Source organism: Odontesthes bonariensis, chromosome 19 (assembly GCF_027942865.1).
Source record: "Odontesthes bonariensis isolate fOdoBon6 chromosome 19, fOdoBon6.hap1, whole genome shotgun sequence".
Classification (NCBI taxonomy): Eukaryota; Metazoa; Chordata; class Actinopteri; order Atheriniformes; family Atherinopsidae; genus Odontesthes; species Odontesthes bonariensis.
Genome location: NC_134524.1, coordinates 8,217,040 through 8,237,300, shown reverse-complemented (window position 1 = coordinate 8,237,300; position 20,261 = coordinate 8,217,040). Strand labels below are relative to the sequence as shown.

Genomic DNA, 20,261 nt, shown 5'->3' with positions numbered 1-20,261 from the left:
CGGCAGCCATGTTTGTTTCAAACGAAGTCAAACCAAGCGCTCTTTAGTGACGTAGTCGATAATGTCCCTGTTGATCATCTGTTCATCATCGTATAAAGCCCGCCCTGGCAATCTGATTGGGTCGACCGATTCTTGGTCGGGCATAATGATTTCCCAACTGAGCAGAGCCAGACCGAACTTCCCGACCAAAACTTTTAAGGGCGGGGCTAAGTTCGGCTGGCATCCAGGCTAGGGCGGCGCCATTACCCTCCACAAATGCACTTAATTTCTGCCGGAAGTAGTTTGCGCAGCGTTTGCCAATGTAAACAGATGATGCTAGCTTTGACAGCCCACTCGTAGATCGCTAATAATGTCCTTATGTAACGGGTTGGCTGTTGATTCCACTTCCACAGTGACTGCCAATCATATTTACCTTTATTCGTGTATCATGGATGCTCACTGGTTGGCAGGGCTCTCCTCAGCACGTAAATATGGGCTGTGATGTAGGCGCAGTGCCAGTACACGAGGATTGAGCCCAAGGTAGGTTTGTTACACAAAGCACAGCGTTATACTGAAACTGTATTTAAAGGAGAACTGCGGTATTTTCAACATTAAGCCTCTTTTATGAGTCGTCTGCAATGTTTTAGAACCCCCCTCACCGCTTTTTTGATGTTTACTGCTGTCTCCGGTATTTGCCTAATTTTGATTCATCTCAACCTGTTTCAGAATGGCAAGTCATGTGAATGTCCAGAAAGGTCCGTAAAAGTACCATAAACATCCGTTTTCAAAATAATCAACTCACCGGAGTGGTTACTGGTGTGCACTGGTAATCCATATCAAATTTCGTTGCTTCTATCGTGTTTTATTTGACATTTTGTACTGGATGTTCGTTGATATTACTCCGCCACCGCTAAGAAAATAGTGCGAGCATGAACCATGAAGAGCATACTGAGCACTCCCCTGCTTCTGAGCAGCAAACACCGTAACAGGTGCAGCTATTGCTAGGTGGCTAGGGAGTGCTCAGTCTGCACAGTTTTACATTGGACGCATTGATATCAAGGGAGGCAAAAATAGCGCCAAGCGAAGTGAGGTCTGACTTTTTCATCAGAACGATTTTTGTGATGCAAATGTATTACTCTTTTGAACGCATATTTTTTTGAGAAGCAAAACGTTTTATTTTTTAAGCCCCAGCCAACTAGCCGGACTAGCTTCGTGGACTCCAAAACTCAGCTGGAACTCGGCTCACAGGACGCAGCAGGGGGTAAGTCAATGTTCATAAATGATATTGCTAATGTGGGATGTCATACAGCTTCATGTCAAAAGAGGCGAACTATCCCTTTAACAGAGCTGCATCTCTTGTTTGGAACTCTGGCGTCTCCGTGACCCACGTAACTTCCGCATTCCTTTCTTTCTATAGAAGTCTATGGGAGTGTTGCCACTCTCTTTTTACACCACTCTCACACGTTGGGTGCGTTCTTATGATTGGCTGAAAAAAGGCAGATATCTGATTGGTTGCAGATCATTCCGTGTTAAAAAAAAAAAGACATTTGTGGGTTGAAGCAAGTCAGGGGAGTCTCAAAATTCACACACAAATGCAGCAAAGTCCACAGACCAGAAGCAGCTTGTAAATCAAGTTATATTTGTGTGTGCATCAGAAATACATTTGTGAATCTTATCCTGCGCATTTGTGAATATTGAAACTGATTTAGCTCCATAGAGAAAGAGGCTGGAAGTAAGCCCAACAAAATTATGTACCAAGAATATATTTGAATATGAGTGCAGAATGTGTACATGTAAATATTAGGGCTGGGCGAGTTAAAGGCATGGTTGGTAATCCTGTTCAGAAACACATTTTGTAATACTGGGTGAAATGGTCCGTCTGTCCTGAGAGAAATCTATACAAGATGTATTTAGAAAAAGGGACGAAAATAATCAGACCTCTGTGGCAGCTGCAGGACTGAGAAAAAGCTGACCAATCCGAGATCAGCGTCCCGCTGATCTCGGAATGGAGCGCCTACAAAAACCAATCAGATGCCTCTGCTTTCTGCCTACGCCCCCCTCTGCCGGCTCCCTACGGAATGGGGAGGGGGGGGTGGAGCTTAGAGGAGGGGACACTTTCGAATCTTGCTAGCTCTCTTGCTAGCTCTCTAGGATTACCTACCATAGCTTTAACTCGTTATTATCGCGTTAACTCGTTAATTATTTAACGCCGGCAAATATTTTATCGCGCATTAACGATGTTTTTATTATTTATTTTATTATTGTAAAAGTCTGTTGCTCACAGGCTTTTATTTTGTAAAAGTTGCCGTCTGCTGTGGAACCGGAAAAGAAAGTAATCGGCGGATCCACCAAACATGGAGAAGGGTACGGAACTTTTACTCTGTCATTTTCATTTTAAAGTTCTTCCAGACGGCGGAGTCGACAGAACCAAAGTCATCTGTAAACACTGCCAAGTTGAATTGTCTTCTCAGCGTAGTAGTTCCAGTCTAAAATATCACTTAAAGGCAAAACACACAACTGATAGCAGCAAGTCATTCAAGGAAACAGACAGTGGAGCGAGGCTTCTACATAAAAACTACAGAAAGATGCTGATGTTAAAAGTGTGTTCGCACAACAAATGCGTACAAATGCGATTAATTGTGATTAATCAGGGAAATCATGTGAGTAATTAGATTACAAATTTTAATCGTTGCCCAGCCCTAGTAAATATATATACGAACATATATATATATATATATATATATATATATGTGTGTGTGTGTAGGCTACACATTAACATACATTTAGCATAAAAGCAATTCTGAGACACTTAATATTTACATTTCACATGTGTGTGGCCACCAAATCTACCTTTGTTTAAAAGATGTTTATATGTTGTATTCAAGTTTCCCCTTAATGTTTACCTGCTTGAGTCAACACACACATTTGAGTAACAGATTGGAACTGTATTGAAATAGAAAAACGTGTCATAAAACAGAGGAACAATAGTGCAATGCTTGAACTTGTTCTGTACTCTCTGTCATATGTTTATCATTTTGTTACTGTTAAATGTTCTGACCCTGAACAGCTGCAGGAGCTGAGTAGCCAATCAGGAACCAGCTGTCTCCTGCAGCGAGGATCATTAAGCCTGTACTTTGCACCGGGAGCTACAAGTTTGTGCAATAATTTCATACCTTTGTGAAGTTATTTGGCTTAGTTGTAGTGGGACTTTTGCATCCACAAAAACTGTAATTCAGTCACCATGTTTCTTTTAAGTTGTTTTTTTGAACAGGCATTTAGTTGCTGGATATATTTGACACATAATGCCAAGATGAAGGTATTTAATGTTATTTGTAGAGATTTAGCCCCTTTTGTGTGAGGAAAAGTGCGACTCAATTGTAGCGTTACCGGGTATTTATATACCTATTAAATATAAGGATTTATGAGATGTTCTTACAGTCTCAAATAAACCTTACCTCGAATTTAGGGGCACCACCAACCTAGGTTTTGACTTAATTTTAAGTCACAGTCCGGTCGGAAAACTGTTCGAAATCTTACGATCCTGGTGTTAAATTAATATTCAATTAATATTCAGTCTCATATCTCGCTACTTTCGTGAAGTTCTCGTTTGGTTGGACAGACATTACGTAAAGAAAGCATACGACACAATCTGTGATTATAACATATATATAGATATATGAGCTGTTTATTACAATGATATGATCTTAGACATGAACCTTTAAACAAACAGGAGATGCATTGAATATGGGTGATTATATAAAACACTTAGTGAATATAAAATAAAATATGGGGAATGGGAAAATACTGGAATTATTCAAATAGTTTGGGTTGGCTGACTATTTGAATCTAAATACTGTACTGACATTTCGGATTAATTTATCATTCTGTGAAAGCCTCGAGACATCCATCAAACCCACTTTAAGGTGAAAACGGGTCGGTCTTACTGTGCTGAAGTTCTGTTCAGTCGGTTCGGACCATGGTAGCGGCCACGCGGGGTCCGAGGGGACTTCTCTTCCGCTCTCTGGGCCTTCCTGGCTGTGGTGGCTGACCTTTTAGCTTCTCAGTTGCTTCTTTCACCGGGAAACGGGACGATGATGTCGAGGGCTTTACTGTGGGATGATCAAATCCATCGTTGTGTCAGAGTTGGTCCGTTGCTGCTTTCTCTGATGAAGTGAACTTAAGTTCACAGAAGATTAATAAAAGGTTGCTTGGAGTTGGCTTTCTTGGTAAGAAAAGGTGATGATGGCGTGAAACAGGTTGGTTAGGACGTGGATGGCGAGGGACGAACCCAAACACGTAAAACGTGCATCTTCAGAGTATTTCAATCTGTTTCTTTGTTCGGGTCTTTCTTTCTCGTCTCCGGGGTCTCACTGGGTTCTGGAGGGTCTCCTCCGGTCGTCCGCTGCATCGTTATCCACACGTCCTTCCGCTCTCTCTTGAGATTATGGGAAAAACTCCCAAACTCCGGCGAGCTCTTCTCTTCTGCTTAAACCATTTCTAAAAGTCTATGAGCAGCTGTTTTCTGCTCAAATCTTCTTCTGAAACTCTGGGTTGGAACCCTTCTGGAACAAGATCCAGGGCACCAGAGGGCAAGCGCAGACGCCTGAAGCGAGCCAGCAAGCACGAGCGCCAGCGGGGAAGAAGGCAAGAGAGCAAAGACAAAGAGGCTGTGTTTTCCGCTGTTCCGGGTTTTGACTCTCGGAGGCGGGGCTTACACTACTTTTTCAGCCAATGGCATGCTTGAACTGTGTGCATGTCTCTGTAAGGTGATCTGTGCTAGGGGGATTTCTGGATTTAGACAAAGAATTCTGTGTTTCTCCACTACTCCCATCTCATAGAACATTTGTCTCGGTGATTCTGAAAACACCAAATCTTGTTAAGATATGCAGATTAAAGATATAACATAGACTTGTAATATAAAGACATCAAAATAACACACATGATAAAGACAATTATGACTTTCAAAATTCAGATGAATATCTATGAAATCGTGACATATGAATATTGAATTACACAATGCTAATTTCTGTGTTAACAATGGGGACACTAAACAAATACCAAATAGATACCGAAGGGACATCGTTAGAAGTTACTAGTTGCATATTGTCCATTTTACATATCCATTTTACTGAGTCCTTTGGGGATTTATATGTTCAACTAATCAACACTGCAGACCACTAGGGGGCAATGTGGTTCCATCAGGCAGGTTGGGCATTTTCCACCAAAATCAGTTCTTTGTCAATATTTAAGCCAGAATCGTACAAATTGTCTCTATATGCGTCTTGTGATCAAGCTGGAAACCTGAAAGAAATTGTACACGGTTATCAAACACATTTATATAGTTTAAGATTTTGACTAACAGTGAGTCTTCTTAGTTCATGAGTAGCCATCTGGTCGGATTCCTGGTGAAAAGGGGTGTTAAAGTGTCAACTTTCGAGTTATGGTCTAGATAAGATAGTAAGTCTCCCACTTTTCCAAGAGTGAGTTCGACTCCCCAAAAGCTCTTAAGGGTGTTGTAAATTAGGCAGTTTCTGTCTCTTTTTCCTTTGTGGAAAGAAAATGAAGATCTGGTTTATATCCACATACGTAAACATCCCCCACAGGAATGTTGGTTTTGTCAAAGTTTGAAAAACTCTTAATCCACACGGCACTGTGACTGCTACATTCCCCCATTCGAATCGGATCTGAACTCGTGGCTGATCCGAATCGCAGGTGAAGAAGTCCAGTGTGTCCGAGTCTGGTGGTTGCTAGGACTCTCAAGAGGGTTATGGTGGGTGTCTCGAGACAGCCTAATACAATTCTGACACAACAATGGCTATAAACGTAATTTTGTTAAGCTTACTTAACCTACGTAGTAAATGTCTAATAGCTAAAGATAATGTTCATAAGTAAAGGTTTCTAAGCCTATATAATTTCAAATGGAAAATCCTAGTAAAAGCATGCAGATTTCTTTTGGAAAAAGATCAATGTTAGGGGAGAATTTTACTCATGTTAGAGTCATGATCTAGGATGTGGTATTTCTTAATAGTTAGGAAATGAGCACGTTTACTACCTGAGTGTGAGCATATTCGCAGGACTTTATACGAACAGTAATGTGTAACATATTTGTCGCGGCGGCGGTCCTGGACAGGGCTTCACTGTACAGTAGCAACGAGTGATATTCTAACTAAAAGGATCCATGGTGAAAGCTGTTGTCAGCATTTCACTGCTAATTTTGCTTTTAATTCAGTTATAGACCAGTTTCCCCCATTTGTAGATGTCACATGGGTGAAATAAGGTAAGTTGAGTGTGTCACCAGATGATGATAGACTTGAAAATTGAAGTTTTGAACACTGAGGTGTCCTGGATTCAATCTTGAGGCATCATGATACTACGGAGTAGTTTTATCGTGATTGGGTAAGTGATATTTTGAGGGTAAGCTTCTTTGCTTCCTTTAAGAGTTAGCTATGGTTAAAGGTTTGGTATTCGGGGTTACTAGAATGTTTGTTGGAGTGTATGGTCCTACCTCCAGGAACAGGCTAGCATTTCTAAGTCTCTGTTAGCACGGTTGGGTTCTGAACTTTTTTTTCTTTTCTTTTAGTAGCAGACTTTTCAGGCTATCAATATCATCTTGACTGATGGCACTTATTTCACCAGACCATTGCTGAGATTTGATGTGGTCCTTGTTGATGACTCTGCTCATCTCAGTTGTTTTCTGATCTGGTGATGGTTGTGACCATGCAGTGCGTGATGGTTTATAGCGAGACCGAAGTCTATAATTGCAGTTGCGGTTTTGAGCGGATTGCTGGTCATGTCGATTTTGAAAAGACATGTCTTTTTGCGGGTTTGAATGAACACTGTGGTTTTCACTGTGGCAGTGAGTTGGTTCATGGCTGGGCCATGAGGATTTGGAATAGTTGTGTTTGGAGCCTTTCTTAGGCCGTTGAGAATGTGGCCAGTGGGGGACCTCTGCTGGAGGTCTGCCACTTTGTCCCACTTCTAACTCTGGGGACCAAGAACCAGGGTTCTGGGTCTGTGTGGTGATGGGTTCTGGCTGTTTAGCTTGTCTATGTTTTTGGAAACCTAGACTGGCCCATTCACGTAGCTGCTGAATGGTAGCAGTGTGAGGGTTAGCTATAACTCCTAAGTGATAGCTGGTAGTTGGATGGAGGTTTTGAAGGAAAAGAGTTTTGAAACTCATGTCTTCTTCCATTCCTACCTTGTTGCTGAAACCAAAATAAGCTTTTAGGAGGCGGTAATAATACTGCTGAGGCAGCTCATTCCGTCCCTGTTTAACCATCATGGCAGCGGTTAAGCCAGATGGGGTCAGCTCGTCTGAAAACTCGCGTTCGAGTGTTTGGCAGAGGAGTGTATAGTCGTTCCGGATGTAATCGGGTTGACGTTCAATGAATCTACTGACTTCGCGGCTAGATGTAACCTTAATCAAGTAGAATTTGTTGTTAACTGATGCGTTTGGAAACCTTCGCATGAAGAAATCAATGTCGTCCAAATATGCTCGGGTGTCATGTGGCGTCCCGAGAGTCGGCTCGAATCTGGGCACATGGCGAGCAATTTTGTCAAGCTCTTCGTCAGAAGGAGCTTGTGGAACGTGGGGTCCTAGAGTAGGAAATGATTGATCCGGTTTACCTGGATCATAAACGATCTTTTCAGATCTGAAAGAATTTGTTGTCGTTGAAGACGGGGGTGAAATAATTGAGCTCTTGTAGGCTGTTTTCACTTCAGGAAAAGGGTTCCCTCTGTCTTCCTGGGGGAAACCATGTGTTTCTTGTTCATGTCCAGTCTCCAAAGACTGACGTAGGTCTATCTCAACACCTTCTGGTTTATCTGATAGGTGTTCCTGCTGTGGATGAGCGGCGTTTTGCTCATCCTTAGCTTTGCTTGGCTGTTCTGTCAACAGCTGCATTTGTTCCTGCTCAACATTAAGATGCTTGTCATCAGTTGGCACTTTGACTGTTAAATCCTGCACTTTCTGCAGAACCATGTGTAGAGATTGCTGGGACTGTTTTTGTGCTTGGTCCACCTTCTTCAGTTGGACTTGGGTTGAAATCAACTCTTGTTGGCAGTTTTGAAGTAGCTGTTCAAGCTTTTTGTTGTTTTCATTGAGTTGAATAATTTGTTGGTTTGAGTTTTCAACCTGTGTTGTTAACTCTGTTACTTGGGCATTAGCTTGGCTGGATGCCCTCTCAGTGGCTTTAAGTTGGTGTTGGAGGAATTTGGTTTCCTCCTGAAACTGTGGCTTTTTCTGTGACCGAGTTTTAAGTTTGTCAGCGGCTTGTCCCATCACTTGGTGTGCATGTTTAACGAACACCACAGCTAGACTACTTAACATTTTGGTCAGAGATTCTTCTTTGGGCTTTTTAGCTTTTGTCTCAGCCGATGGCTTTAAACTGATTGGCTCTGTTTCAGGTGTTTTAATGCATCTTTTCTTTAAGGCATAACCCAGTATCAACTGTTTTGTTAAGTCCATCATCTTGTTTTCACTTGTCTCAGAAAGGGTTCTTTCTTGAAAATAAGTTTGAGTTTGGAACAAGGGAAAATAGTTGGGTTAATGTGAAGGTAGTTGGGAATAAGGATTGTTCTCCTGAAATTAATTTCTTCCTTTTGAATTTGTTTACTTGAGAAACAAATAAGGAAGGATGTTAAAATAAACACGACTGTGTTATTTTACTCAAAACTGGAAGAAATGCATTTAATTTAGAAGCTTATCATTAACCGTTATGGTAAAAAGAGGGAAAACATTAATGCTAACACAAAAGGGAACATACAAGCTCTTGGCTGTTGTTTTCTTTAAGCCTTAGTGTCTTATAATCAGTTCCTGTTAAGGTAATCTGATTTGGTGAAAGACACACATTTGAGATAAATTAGCTTCAATTAATGTTTCCAAATAACAAAGTTGGTATTGTTTATGTCAAACAATTGATTCGAATGCATTAAAGAATATTCAAATAAAGCTGGTATTCGTTAGTACCAAGCAAAATGATCAGCTTTCTTTGTGATCCTATTTAATGTGATCCTGAGCGCTCACATGTCCAAAAAGCTTCAAGTGGGCGGGTTTGAGAGAAGGGAGTGAGGAGTTGACGTCACTGGTGACGATTTCTAGCACCGCCCACCAATAGTCCTTCAAGCACTCAGTGAATTCGCCTCATTTCAACTGGGGAATGAAAGGGTTAACGTCTCTCACAGACAGTGCACAAGCGATGTTGTAGTTTGCTCACAAACTTTTAAACACAGCTTTGCAACATTCACAATGCTTGAGACACGCGGCCTCAGTTCAGAATGCTTATAAAAGTCACCAACTTTGATAATAACAACGAATAGAGTCACCAACTCAATTTTTCTGCAGCAAAATTGGTCTGTCCACTACTGCCGTATATTATTTTAGTTAGGGCTTGTAAGCATTTTAAAAGTAAACAGACCCTCAGTTTTTTCTTTCAACTGGGTTCAACAGACACGGCGTTCCGGTCGTCTTTTTAATAATACAAAAACAATTGACTGTTTAAGTCATTCATGCGATCACGTTTTGTGACCGTGTGTATTTTATTTATTTATTTTATTCATTTATTTTATCAGGAGCGACGGCTCTGACTCATTCAGTTAAGCTCAGCAGCTTTAACTTTCAATAAGTAATCTGTATTACTTTATTTTAGGCGTCACAACGCTCCGTTGAACAACGTTTAAACTCGCTCCCCCACTTCATGGGGTTTCAATATAGCACCTTGATGCTTTTTTTATGTCCGGCTGCAAGATTACAGCAGATCAAAACTCCTGTGTTTGAGGAGGCTCTGAGTTGACTAAATTCACCGGGACTCGCGGCTGAATTTGTGATACTCATAAAAATAAAATCAACCGTGTTGGAAACTCGCAACTACGGCCAGGCCTTTAAATTCAGCGTTCTTACGCTGTGCATGAAATCTTTATTCTGGGGGGAAACAGCGACAGCTGGCTGCTCTTCTGCGGTGTGCAATTAATATTGCGCACCCACGGATTTGGAGAGTTATCATGCGTCCACGATTACTCTGATAAAGTGCTTTTAGTCATTCTAAGTTTATAAAGACAGACACAGCCACTGCTTGCATTGCTCACACACAGATAATGAACCAGCCAATATCATGTTTATGCTTTCCTTCACGTAAGTCAGTCTACCGTAAAACGCCTCACACGGGGCACCAAAAATATGTAGCGTTACCGGGTATTTATATACCTATTAAATATAAGGATTTATGAGATGTTCTTACAGTCTCAAATAAACCTTACCTCGAATTTAGGGGCACCACCAACCTAGGTTTTGACTTAATTTTAAGTCACAGTCCGGTCGGAAAACTGTTCGAAATCTTACGATCCTGGTGTTAAATTAATATTCAATTAATATTCAGTCTCATAATCTGAAGGTCGTGAGTTCGGGCCTCACACGGGGCACCAAAAATATGTAGCGTTACCGGGTATTTATATACCTATTAAATATAAGGAATTATGAGATGTTCTTACAGTCTCAAATAAACCTTACCTCGAATTTAGGGGGCACCACCAACCTAGGTTTTGACTTAGTTTTAAGTCACAGTCAGGTCGGAAAACTGTTCAAAATCTTACGATCCTGGTGTTAAATTAATATTCAATTAATATTCAGTCTCATATCTCGCTACTTTCGTGAAGTTCTCGTTTGGTTGGACAGACATTACGTAAAGAAAGCATACGACACAATCTGTGATTATAACATATATATAGATATATGAGCTGTTTATTACATGATATGATCTTAGACATGAACCTTTAAACAAACAGGAGATGCATGGAATATGGGTGATTATATAAAACACTTAGTGAATATAAAATAAAATATGGGGAATGGGAAGATACTGGATTTATTCAAATAGTTTGGGTTGGCTGACTATTTGAATCTAAATACTGTACTGACATTTCGGATTAATTTATCATTCTGTGAAAGCCTCGAGACATCCATCAAACCCACTTTAAGGTGAAAACGGGTCGGTCTTACTGTGCTGAAGTTCTGTTCAGTCGTTTCGGACCAATGGTAGCGGCCACGCGGGTCCGAGGGGATTTCTCTTCCGCTCTCTGGGCCTTCCTGGCTGTCGTGGCTGACTTTAGCGGACTTCTCAGTTGCTTCTTTCACCGGGAAACGGGGACGATGATGTCGAGGGCTTTACTGTGGGATGATCAAATCCATCGTTGTGTCAGAGTTGGTCCGTTGCTGCTTTCTCTGATGAAGTGAACTTAAGTTCACAGAAGATTAATAAAAGGTTGCTTGGAGTTGGCTTTCTTGGTAGGAAAAGGTGATGATGGCGTGAAACAGGTTGGTTAGGACGTGGATGGCGAGGGACGAACACAAACACGTAAAACGTGCATCTTCAGAGTATTTCAATCTCTTTGTCTTTGCTCTCTTGCCTTCTTCCCCGCTGGCGCTCGTGCTTGCTGGCTCGCTTCAGGCGTCTGCGCTTGCCCTCTGGTGCCCTGGATCTTGTTCCAGAAGGGTTCCAACCCAGAGTTTCAGAAGAAGATTTGAGCAGAAAACAGCTGCTCATAGACTTTTAGAAATGGTTTAAGCAGAAGAGAAGAGCTCGCCGGAGTTTGGGAGTTTTTCCCATAATCTCAAGAGAGAGCGGAAGGACGTGTGGATAACGATGCAGCGGACGACCGGAGGAGACCCTCCAGAACCCAGTGAGACCCCGGAGACGAGAAAGAAAGACCCGAACAAAGAAACAGATTGAAATACTCTGAAGATGCACGTTTTACGTGTTTGTGTTCGTCCCTCGCCATCCACGTCCTAACCAACCTGTTTCACGCCATCATCACCTTTTCCTACCAAGAAAGCCAACTCCAAGCAACCTTTTATTAATCTTCTGTGAACTTAAGTTCACTTCATCAGAGAAAGCAGCAACGGACCAACTCTGACACAACGATGGATTTGATCATCCCACAGTAAAGCCCTCGACATCATCGTCCCCGTTTCCCGGTGAAAGAAGCAACTGAGAAGTCCGCTAAAGTCAGCCACGACAGCCAGGAAGGCCCAGAGAGCGGAAGAGAAATCCCCTCGGACCCGCGTGGCCGCTACCATTGGTCCGAAACGACTGAACAGAACTTCAGCACAGTAAGACCGACCCGTTTTCACCTTAAAGTGGGTTTGATGGATGTCTCGAGGCTTTCACAGAATGATAAATTAATCCGAAATGTCAGTACAGTATTTAGATTCAAATAGTCAGCCAACCCAAACTATTTGAATAAATCCAGTATCTTCCCATTCCCCATATTTTATTTTATATTCACTAAGTGTTTTATATAATCACCCATATTCCATGCATCTCCTGTTTGTTTAAAGGTTCATGTCTAAGATCATATCATGTAATAAACAGCTCATATATCTATATATATGTTATAATCACAGATTGTGTCGTATGCTTTCTTTACGTAATGTCTGTCCAACCAAACGAGAACTTCACGAAAGTAGCGAGATATGAGACTGAATATTAATTGAATATTAATTTAACACCAGGATCGTAAGATTTTGAACAGTTTTCCGACCTGACTGTGACTTAAAACTAAGTCAAAACCTAGGTTGGTGGTGCCCCCTAAATTCGAGGTAAGGTTTATTTGAGACTGTAAGAACATCTCATAATTCCTTATATTTAATAGGTATATAAATACCCGGTAACGCTACACAATTAAAAAAACAGCAGGTCGTGCATCGTTTCTTTTGTTGTTAGATCTCAGCGCTGCTTTCGATACGGTTGATCACTGTATTTTGTTGGAAAGACTCGAACATTATTTTGGCATCTCGGGCAAGGTGCTGCTGTGGTTGAAGTCTTATTTACCTGACAGATCTCAACGTGTTTTGTTTAATAATGTTCTGTCAGAGTCCTGTACAGTCAGATATGGGGTTCCACAAGGGTCTGTTTTGGGTCCCCTGCTCTTCTCCCTCTACCTTGCACCACTTAGTCATCTATTACGCTCTTTTGGAATTTGTTTCCACTGTTATGCGGATGACTTACAAATGTATATACCTGTAACCTTGGAAAATGGGTATGACTTGTCCAAACTTGAGGTCTGTCTTTCAGCAGTTAGGAGCTGGTTTTCAAAAAATTTCCTGTTCCTTAATTCTGCAAAAACAGAGATGATGGTCATTGGACCTCAAAAACTGCATAACCTATTTGAGAATGTTACTTTGTCTCTGAATGATTGTGTTATTCACTGTAGCGACAAAATGAAAAATCTTGGTGTTTTATTTGATCAGACTCTTGTGTTTGACAAACACATAAAGGAGGTAACCAAAGTGTCCTTTTTCCACCTTAGAAAGATCGCTAAGATCAGGTCCATCCTGTCTTTTGAGGATGCTGAAGTCCTCATCCATGCCTTTGTCACCTCTCGCTTAGACTATTGTAACTCCCTTCTATCAGGATTGCCTAAAAAATGTTTTTGAGGCCTACAGATGGTGCAGAATGCTGCTGCTCGTATTCTGACCAGAGCAGGCAAATTTGAGCACATTACCCCGGTGCTGGCCTCTCTTCATTGGCTTCCTTGTCAGGTTCGAGCTGATTTTAAAGTTTTATTGTTGACATATAAAACTGTAAATGGTATGGCACCCTCTTACCTGAATGATCTTTTAAACATTAATGCACCTTCTCGTGCTCTTCGATCTCAGGGAACTGGCCTTTTGAATGTCCCTAAGGTCAGAAAAAAGACTGTCGGAGAGCAAGCTTTTTCCTTCCGGGCTCCTAAGCTTTGGAAAAGTCTTCCTGTGGATATAAGACAGGCCTGCTCTGTGGATGTTTTTAAAGCTAAGCTAAAGACCCACTTGTTCACCTTGTGTTATGTGTCATGAGTGTTTTTAACTTTTTTATATGCTATTTTAACTGCCTGTACAGCACTTTGATTTGAAAGTGCTTTACAAATAATATTATTATTATTATTATTAATAATTATGAAAATGTAATGTTAAAATGTTTAAGAAGGGTATTTAGTTTAATTATTTAACAAAAAAGAGTTAACAATGACACACATATAAAAGTATATATGTGTGATGTGACAGTCAACCCTGGATTGAATTAAGTGAGGAAATGGATGGATGGGAGTCTATCCCAGCTGCCATTGGGTGAGAGGCAGTGTACACCCTGAACAGGTCGCCTGTCCATCACAGGGCCTCACAGACGCAAACAACCATCCATCTCGCAGTCATTCCTGGGGACAATTTTAGAGTCAACAATTAACCTAGCCTGCATGTTTTTGGGCGGTGGGAGAAAGGTGGAGAACCCAGATGAAACTGTTATTTGGGATTATTAAGTTTAACTGCCTGCTCCGTGATTCTTGGTCATTTCTGTGTTGTTTCTATGAATTAAACTAAAACAAAACAGAAGATTTATTGCCCTGAATAAAACCCCAGTGAATGAGTTGGAAATGTACCTTGATTTTATTGACTGAGCTGAGTCCCTTGCACAATTTACTGATAGCTGAGTTTTATTTCCCAACAGGATGGGTGTGCCCGTTTCCAACAAACTTTTTGAAGGTGGACTCGGAAAAGCTATATGTGTGAACTTGTTGTTACTTGTTGTAAAACTTGCTCCATAACAATCATCCCGCTTGCTTAACTGAACAAATTAGCATGCTTAATATGACCTCTTTGAGAACTGATATCAATAGATGGCGAGAAAGAATAGAATAATGTTATTTTGTTCATGAAAAGCAAAAAAAACTATCTTCATGTGCAGTAATAACAAATATAAAGCGCCAAAATTCTACTGGCTCATTCTTCAGTGATATCTGTCAGGTGTTTACGGTTTCGGACAAACATTGAATGCAGCATTTTAGCAGGTGTGACGTGATGTGGAAAAGAAACTCCCTCACCTGTTTTTGAAGGACTACAAAGCTGATGTGTGTGCAGTTTTTCACTAAGTGTACAACCATTCGAAGGTAAGATCAAACTAATGTCTTCATTCTGTGCTGCAACTCTGTTTGTCGAATGATCCGACACATCATTTAGTAGAAAATATGTGGCTGAAGATTTCAGCTTGAACAGAATCAAAATGGATCAACCTCCAGACAAGTCCAAAGGCTGTATAGGTAAGATATATGTTTTGTCAGCTCAGTTTATCACTTGCAGAACATTTTTAAAGACAGTTTTGTAAATTACATGAATAACTGAGGATTACCTCTTTTTAAGGCAAAAAGTACCACGGGCAGCACCACCAAGGAGCAACATGCTACCTGAACAGCGTGCTGCAGGTGCTGTTCATGACCAAAGACTTCAGAGAAGCTGTGGAAAGGTTTGCTGTAAAACTCAGGCTCAGTAAAATGTTTCATTGAACCAAACAGAGATGATTGTTCACTTCTGTGTTTCTCACGTGTGATTTGCATTTTATTTCCATAGCAACCGCTGTGACGATCAGTCTCTTGATAAACAACTTAAAACTCTCTTTGAGGACTTGAAGGAATGTCCAGTTGAAACTGACAACATCACAAAGAAGCTGGGCATCACCAGAGGTACAAGACATTCACCACACTCTGAAGGACCGATGATCGTCTCCTCAGTTTTGGGCTGAAAGAGAGACTTTATTTGATAAAGATCATATTTCACCTTGTTAAGGAACCATATAAGGTGTCAGCTTGTTAGCTATTGTTTATACTCAGAACATGCAGACATTAACAATTTCATTTGGTTTGCTTCTTACGCTCCTGCACAAACACACACTGAACTAAAAGCTACCCACAGAGTCACACACACAAAGAAACATGGGGAAAAAAACACTCCAGCCAGCAAGTTGCTCTGGATGGAGTTGCCTAAAGCAGTTAACAAAATGATTATGAAAGTTGTCCAAATGATCTTTTAACACCACTCAGTCGATGGGGACCACTCGTATTAAATGTAGAAAAAGAGGCGAACTATCCCTTTAAGTTACAGTGAGTTGTGCTAGTTGTCTGGATAAATGAAAACCAGCTTCAAGGATATTAAACTACAGATAAAGTTAATATTTTTTCTCTAAAGTGTATGAACAGAGTGAGGCTGCTGAGTGTTTTGAGAACATCCTGAGAAATGTGAGCACTCCTGGGGCATCACAGGTAAAGACTTCACATTAAATCTAACAGATCTGTTAGCATAATGAAAGCATCATGCTAACAGGCTCTGTGTTGTTTTTATTCAGCTGTTTCAGGGACAGCTGACACAACACAGAAAATGCTCTAAATGTGGCATTGAGACGAGCACTGATGATCCATTTTGGAGTCTACCTCTTCAATTGGTGGAATCCTACAAAGACTACAAAGTGGTAAGATACCTGACATTACATTCATTTAGCAGACGCTTTTATCCAGAGAGACTTCTAAGTCCACTCCAATCTGCCACATATCCATCCTTTTTCTATGCCTGCTGCATCCTCTTTGGGGTTGTTTGAGAGCTGAAGCATATCCCAGCTGTCATAGGATGAGATGGAGGTTACATCTCGGACAGGTCACGAGTGCTTACAGGGTCCCAGTCTGCCTTTTTCAGTGATATTCCACAGGATGCATTCTGTAGAGTATTTTTAATATATCTGCACAAGGACAACATACATTTGGTCAGTTCACATTTACATTAAAAAATCACTGTTTTGATGTAAGATGATAACCTGATTATTTAATCTTGTGGCAAATTTCAGAGAAAAGTAACAAAATGTATTTTTCAGGTGGATAGTGTCGATGGTGCAGATACTTAACGCCTGAATATTTATAGCTGTATATAAAAATAAAAAAATTGTGTGTTTTTTAGCCTTTAAGTAGATGGTAAATAATGCTGAGATTATTCATTTCACTTTTGCACAAAAAATAAATAGAATTTTTGGTATGTTGCAAATTTGCAACAACAGGCATCCTGGTCAATTTGGAGTCAACGGTTACTCCGGCTATGGTTTGTAGCATATAGGCGACAATAGGCGTTAAGGGGTTAAACATATATATTTAAATATTGTTGATATTAATTATTATATATCTGCACAAGGACAGCACACTGTTGGTCAGATCACATTTACATAAGAAAATCACTTCTATTAGCATCTGAAATGTGTTCAATTTAGGAAGTATTTCATGTAGTGATTGAGAATTTCACTGTGTTTTGATCTAAGATGATAACCTGATTATTTAATCTTGTGGCAAATTTCAGAGAAAAGTAACTAAATGTGTTTTTCAGGTGGATGGTGTTGCTGAGTATTTCAGAGAGTCACATGTCAGTGGGTCTAACCAGCTGTTCTGTGATCATTGTGCTGCCAAAACTGATGCTACAGTGGTGAGTTCAGACTCATTATATTATTACACATGTTAGTATGAAGTGAACTTGCTGACTTCAGAGTGGTAGCATTTAGAGTTCATTAAATTAATGTAAGCAAACAGAAGTTGAGTCTTTTATAGGATTAAGTTTTTTGTCCCATTACATGATTCCATCACTTTTCTGTAAGCTCTTCTCTGGTGTCCCGCAGTAACACACACTAATTCAGACTCTGCAGATGTGCACACAGTCCTGTAGAAAGGACCTTTTCTGTCCCCTGTGCTGAAGTGTCCTATGCATGGGCATGTATTCAGTGTACAGTACATTGTTCAGGTGTGGATAACAGAGCTTCTTCTGCAAAGTCTCTCCTCTAAACAAGCATCCATGTTGTCGTGAGAGTGTTGCAACGGACCATTGTGGTGAAGAGGGAGCTTAAAGCTTTTGATTCAGTGATCCATCTTTGTTCCACCCCTCACCGATGGTCACAGTGTTTGGGTAGCAGCTGAGAGAATGAGTCTGTGGCGAATCCAGAACATGCTGGAGGTATTATATATCCCTCATGTGATGGGTGTTGCTGATGAGAGGAAAGTCAGGACTTCCCTTCTCTATGCATAGGTGGAAGAAAATGAATGGATCAATGGACACTTAGCTTAGTTATACATGATTGATGAATCTGTAAAATCAGGCATCTTCTTCAGTCTGAAGCAGAGTCTAAACTAAACACAGAAAAACTGAATCTGTGTTCTACTTAACCTTGTTTGCAGTGCTGTGCCAGTTCACAGCTTTTCTGAACTAGTTCAAGTTCAGTTCATACATGCTCAAAGTGAACAGTTCACGTTCAAAGTTCACAATTTTAATTCTGAACTAGTTCAAAGTTCAGTTCATTTTACTTTTTTCGTGAGATATTCAAATAAATACTTTTTTTCACACTACGAGCTAGAAATCACTATACGTTCTTTGAAACTGCTCATTGTAGACATTTGCTCATGACACTGCAATTGTGGGTTTCTTACCAGGTGATGAAACTTGCAGCAGTACAGACAAGGTAGACCAGTTGGCTGTGTCATTTGCGTTCGGGGTCTTTTTTCCCTTTCCTCCCTTATGACCCTCGAGGGCGTGCATATATGCATACACACTGGATGGGATGTTTTAACTCAATGTGCCGTTTCAAATTCGAGAAGGACGTTGTTGATGTCCTAACTTGTTTTTGCTGCGCAGGTGGACATATCTTACACAGAAAAGTAAGATTTTTGCCGTCGGGGTCTTGGTTTGCAAGAGTGTAAAATTGTTTTAAATGTTCAGAAGGAGAATCGGTGTCTGTCTCCGTGCCATCACTTCCACTAGCCTTTTTTTTTTAATTGCAGCGCTTTCACTCTCTCTCGCTCGCTCCTCCAGCCCTCCGCGCGCAATTCATCATGGGTAACGTCGTGCGGAAGCCAGTATGTTATTCAACTATTCTCAGCCGGACACTACGTTGCCCGCAATGCATTGCGCACCCAATGTCAAAACCATTTCTGTCTGGTGATACATGATTTAAGCGGCACCAGCGAGAATACAGGAGGGAGGAATTTCTCTCGTTGCGTTTCAAAAGAGAAAACAGATGTCATTCAGTTTTCAATGGAAAACAAATTCCAACGTTCATTTACAGTGATGTCTGCCGTTCATGACACATAATGTGAACTCATTCACGTTCAAGTTCTTTATTAAAAAACGTGTTGCGTTCAGTTCAACGTTCGCAAAAAAATGAGCGTGTTCAATGAACGCGTTCTTTTGAACTCGTTCATGCACAACACTGCTTGTTTGTACTAAGTGAACACTTAAAGCTCCAGTGTTGTTGCTGTGACGCTGTATGGACTTTGGGCCTGTGTCCTGATATCTTTGAACAAAGTTTTTTTACATTCATCTTTCACATTTTGCAGCACTTTGATGTGGGAAGAATGTTCATAGTGTCTGAGTTCCTCATCTCACAGTGATGCTTTTATATCTGCTGTACTTCTTAAATGCTCAAAGTGAATCATAAGTAGATCATTTTTCAATATTTGTGTGTTTTCATTAGAAATCTGAAGTGAAGCATCATCCAGAAATGTTGATGCTGCAGCTGAAAAGATTTAAGTTCGACAACATTTGCAGACAATATCTGAAAATCAAACGTAATGTGGAGTTTCCCTACATGCTAGAGATGCCACATACAGGAGCTGAGGTACTTTATACTGAATATCTTTTCTATAATTCATTATTATTTTATTCCTGTTGCTGATTTCTGTCATTTTCTCTTCACTGGTTATCAGAGTGAGATCTATGAGCTGTATGCATTTGTGGAACATGTTGGTGGGCTGAAATATGGATATCACACTGTGACAATCAAGTCTCAGGATGATGGGAAGTGGTACAACTTCAATGACACCGCAGTCACATCGGTACGTGTTCAGTGTTACTGTTAAAAAAATCATCAATGCTGAAGCACAAAATAAATAGTTGTAATGAAACAAATTGAAATTGTTTTCATGTGCAGGTTCAACACCAGCCATTCAGAACTGATATAACTCACAGGTAACTTCTCATCTTTCTCTCCATTCACACATTTGCTTAGTTTGAAAAAGAGCTCACCTTATTTTCACTCCCATCAGGTCCTGGGATGCTTACCTGCTGTTCTACAGGAAAGGTAAGATGATAAACCTTAAAGACAAGTTAGCTGCTGAGTTTCTGAGTGACTGTATGATGTGGATCATCTGTGTTTTTGCTGATCTCTCTAGTTGCTGCTGCAGAGACTTCGGGCCTAGACATCAGAAAGGTGTCTTCTTCTGAAGCCTTCAACCAAGATACCAGACAGAAAAGTGAGAAACATGACCATGATGTAAAGGCAACAGATAACAGGGACAATGTGGACAGACGGGAAACTGAAGAGAAAAAAGAAATTAATATTAGAAGAGACCAAGATGGAAGGAATAAAGAGGAAAAACAGAGAAATGAGGAGAAGATCAAGCCAGATCAAAGCACAACTAGAGCTCAAGTGCAGAGGAAAAGTGAACTCTGTCAGACACAG

At 40.6% G+C, this 20,261-nt stretch overlaps 1 protein-coding gene across 1 annotated transcript; it reads left to right on the top strand.

Moving 5' to 3' along the window:
- The first annotated feature begins 16,157 nt into the window (after positions 1–16,157).
- On the top strand, positions 16,158–19,772 carry LOC142368665 (uncharacterized). Its single transcript, XM_075450868.1, has 5 exons — positions 16,158–16,247; positions 17,144–17,239; positions 19,275–19,418; positions 19,507–19,635; positions 19,731–19,772. Exons 3-5 carry the CDS (start codon positions 19,302–19,304, stop codon positions 19,770–19,772), a joined length of 288 nt encoding a protein of 95 aa, XP_075306983.1. The 5' UTR covers positions 16,158–16,247; positions 17,144–17,239; positions 19,275–19,301.
- The last annotated feature ends 489 nt before the right edge of the window (positions 19,773–20,261 follow it).

What these genes read in the sequence shown, in the direction of transcription:
- LOC142368665 (XM_075450868.1), top strand. Translation starts at nt 19,302, where the DNA reads ATGTTGATGCTGCAGCTGAAAAGATTTAAGTTCGACAACATTTGCAGA. An exon ending in TGCCACATACAGGAGCTGAG is followed by an intron (nt 19,419 to 19,506) that starts GTACTTTATACT and finishes ACTGGTTATCAG; the next exon opens with AGTGAGATCTATGAGCTGTA. An exon ending in ATGACACCGCAGTCACATCG is followed by an intron (nt 19,636 to 19,730) that starts GTACGTGTTCAG and finishes TTTCATGTGCAG; the next exon opens with GTTCAACACCAGCCATTCAG.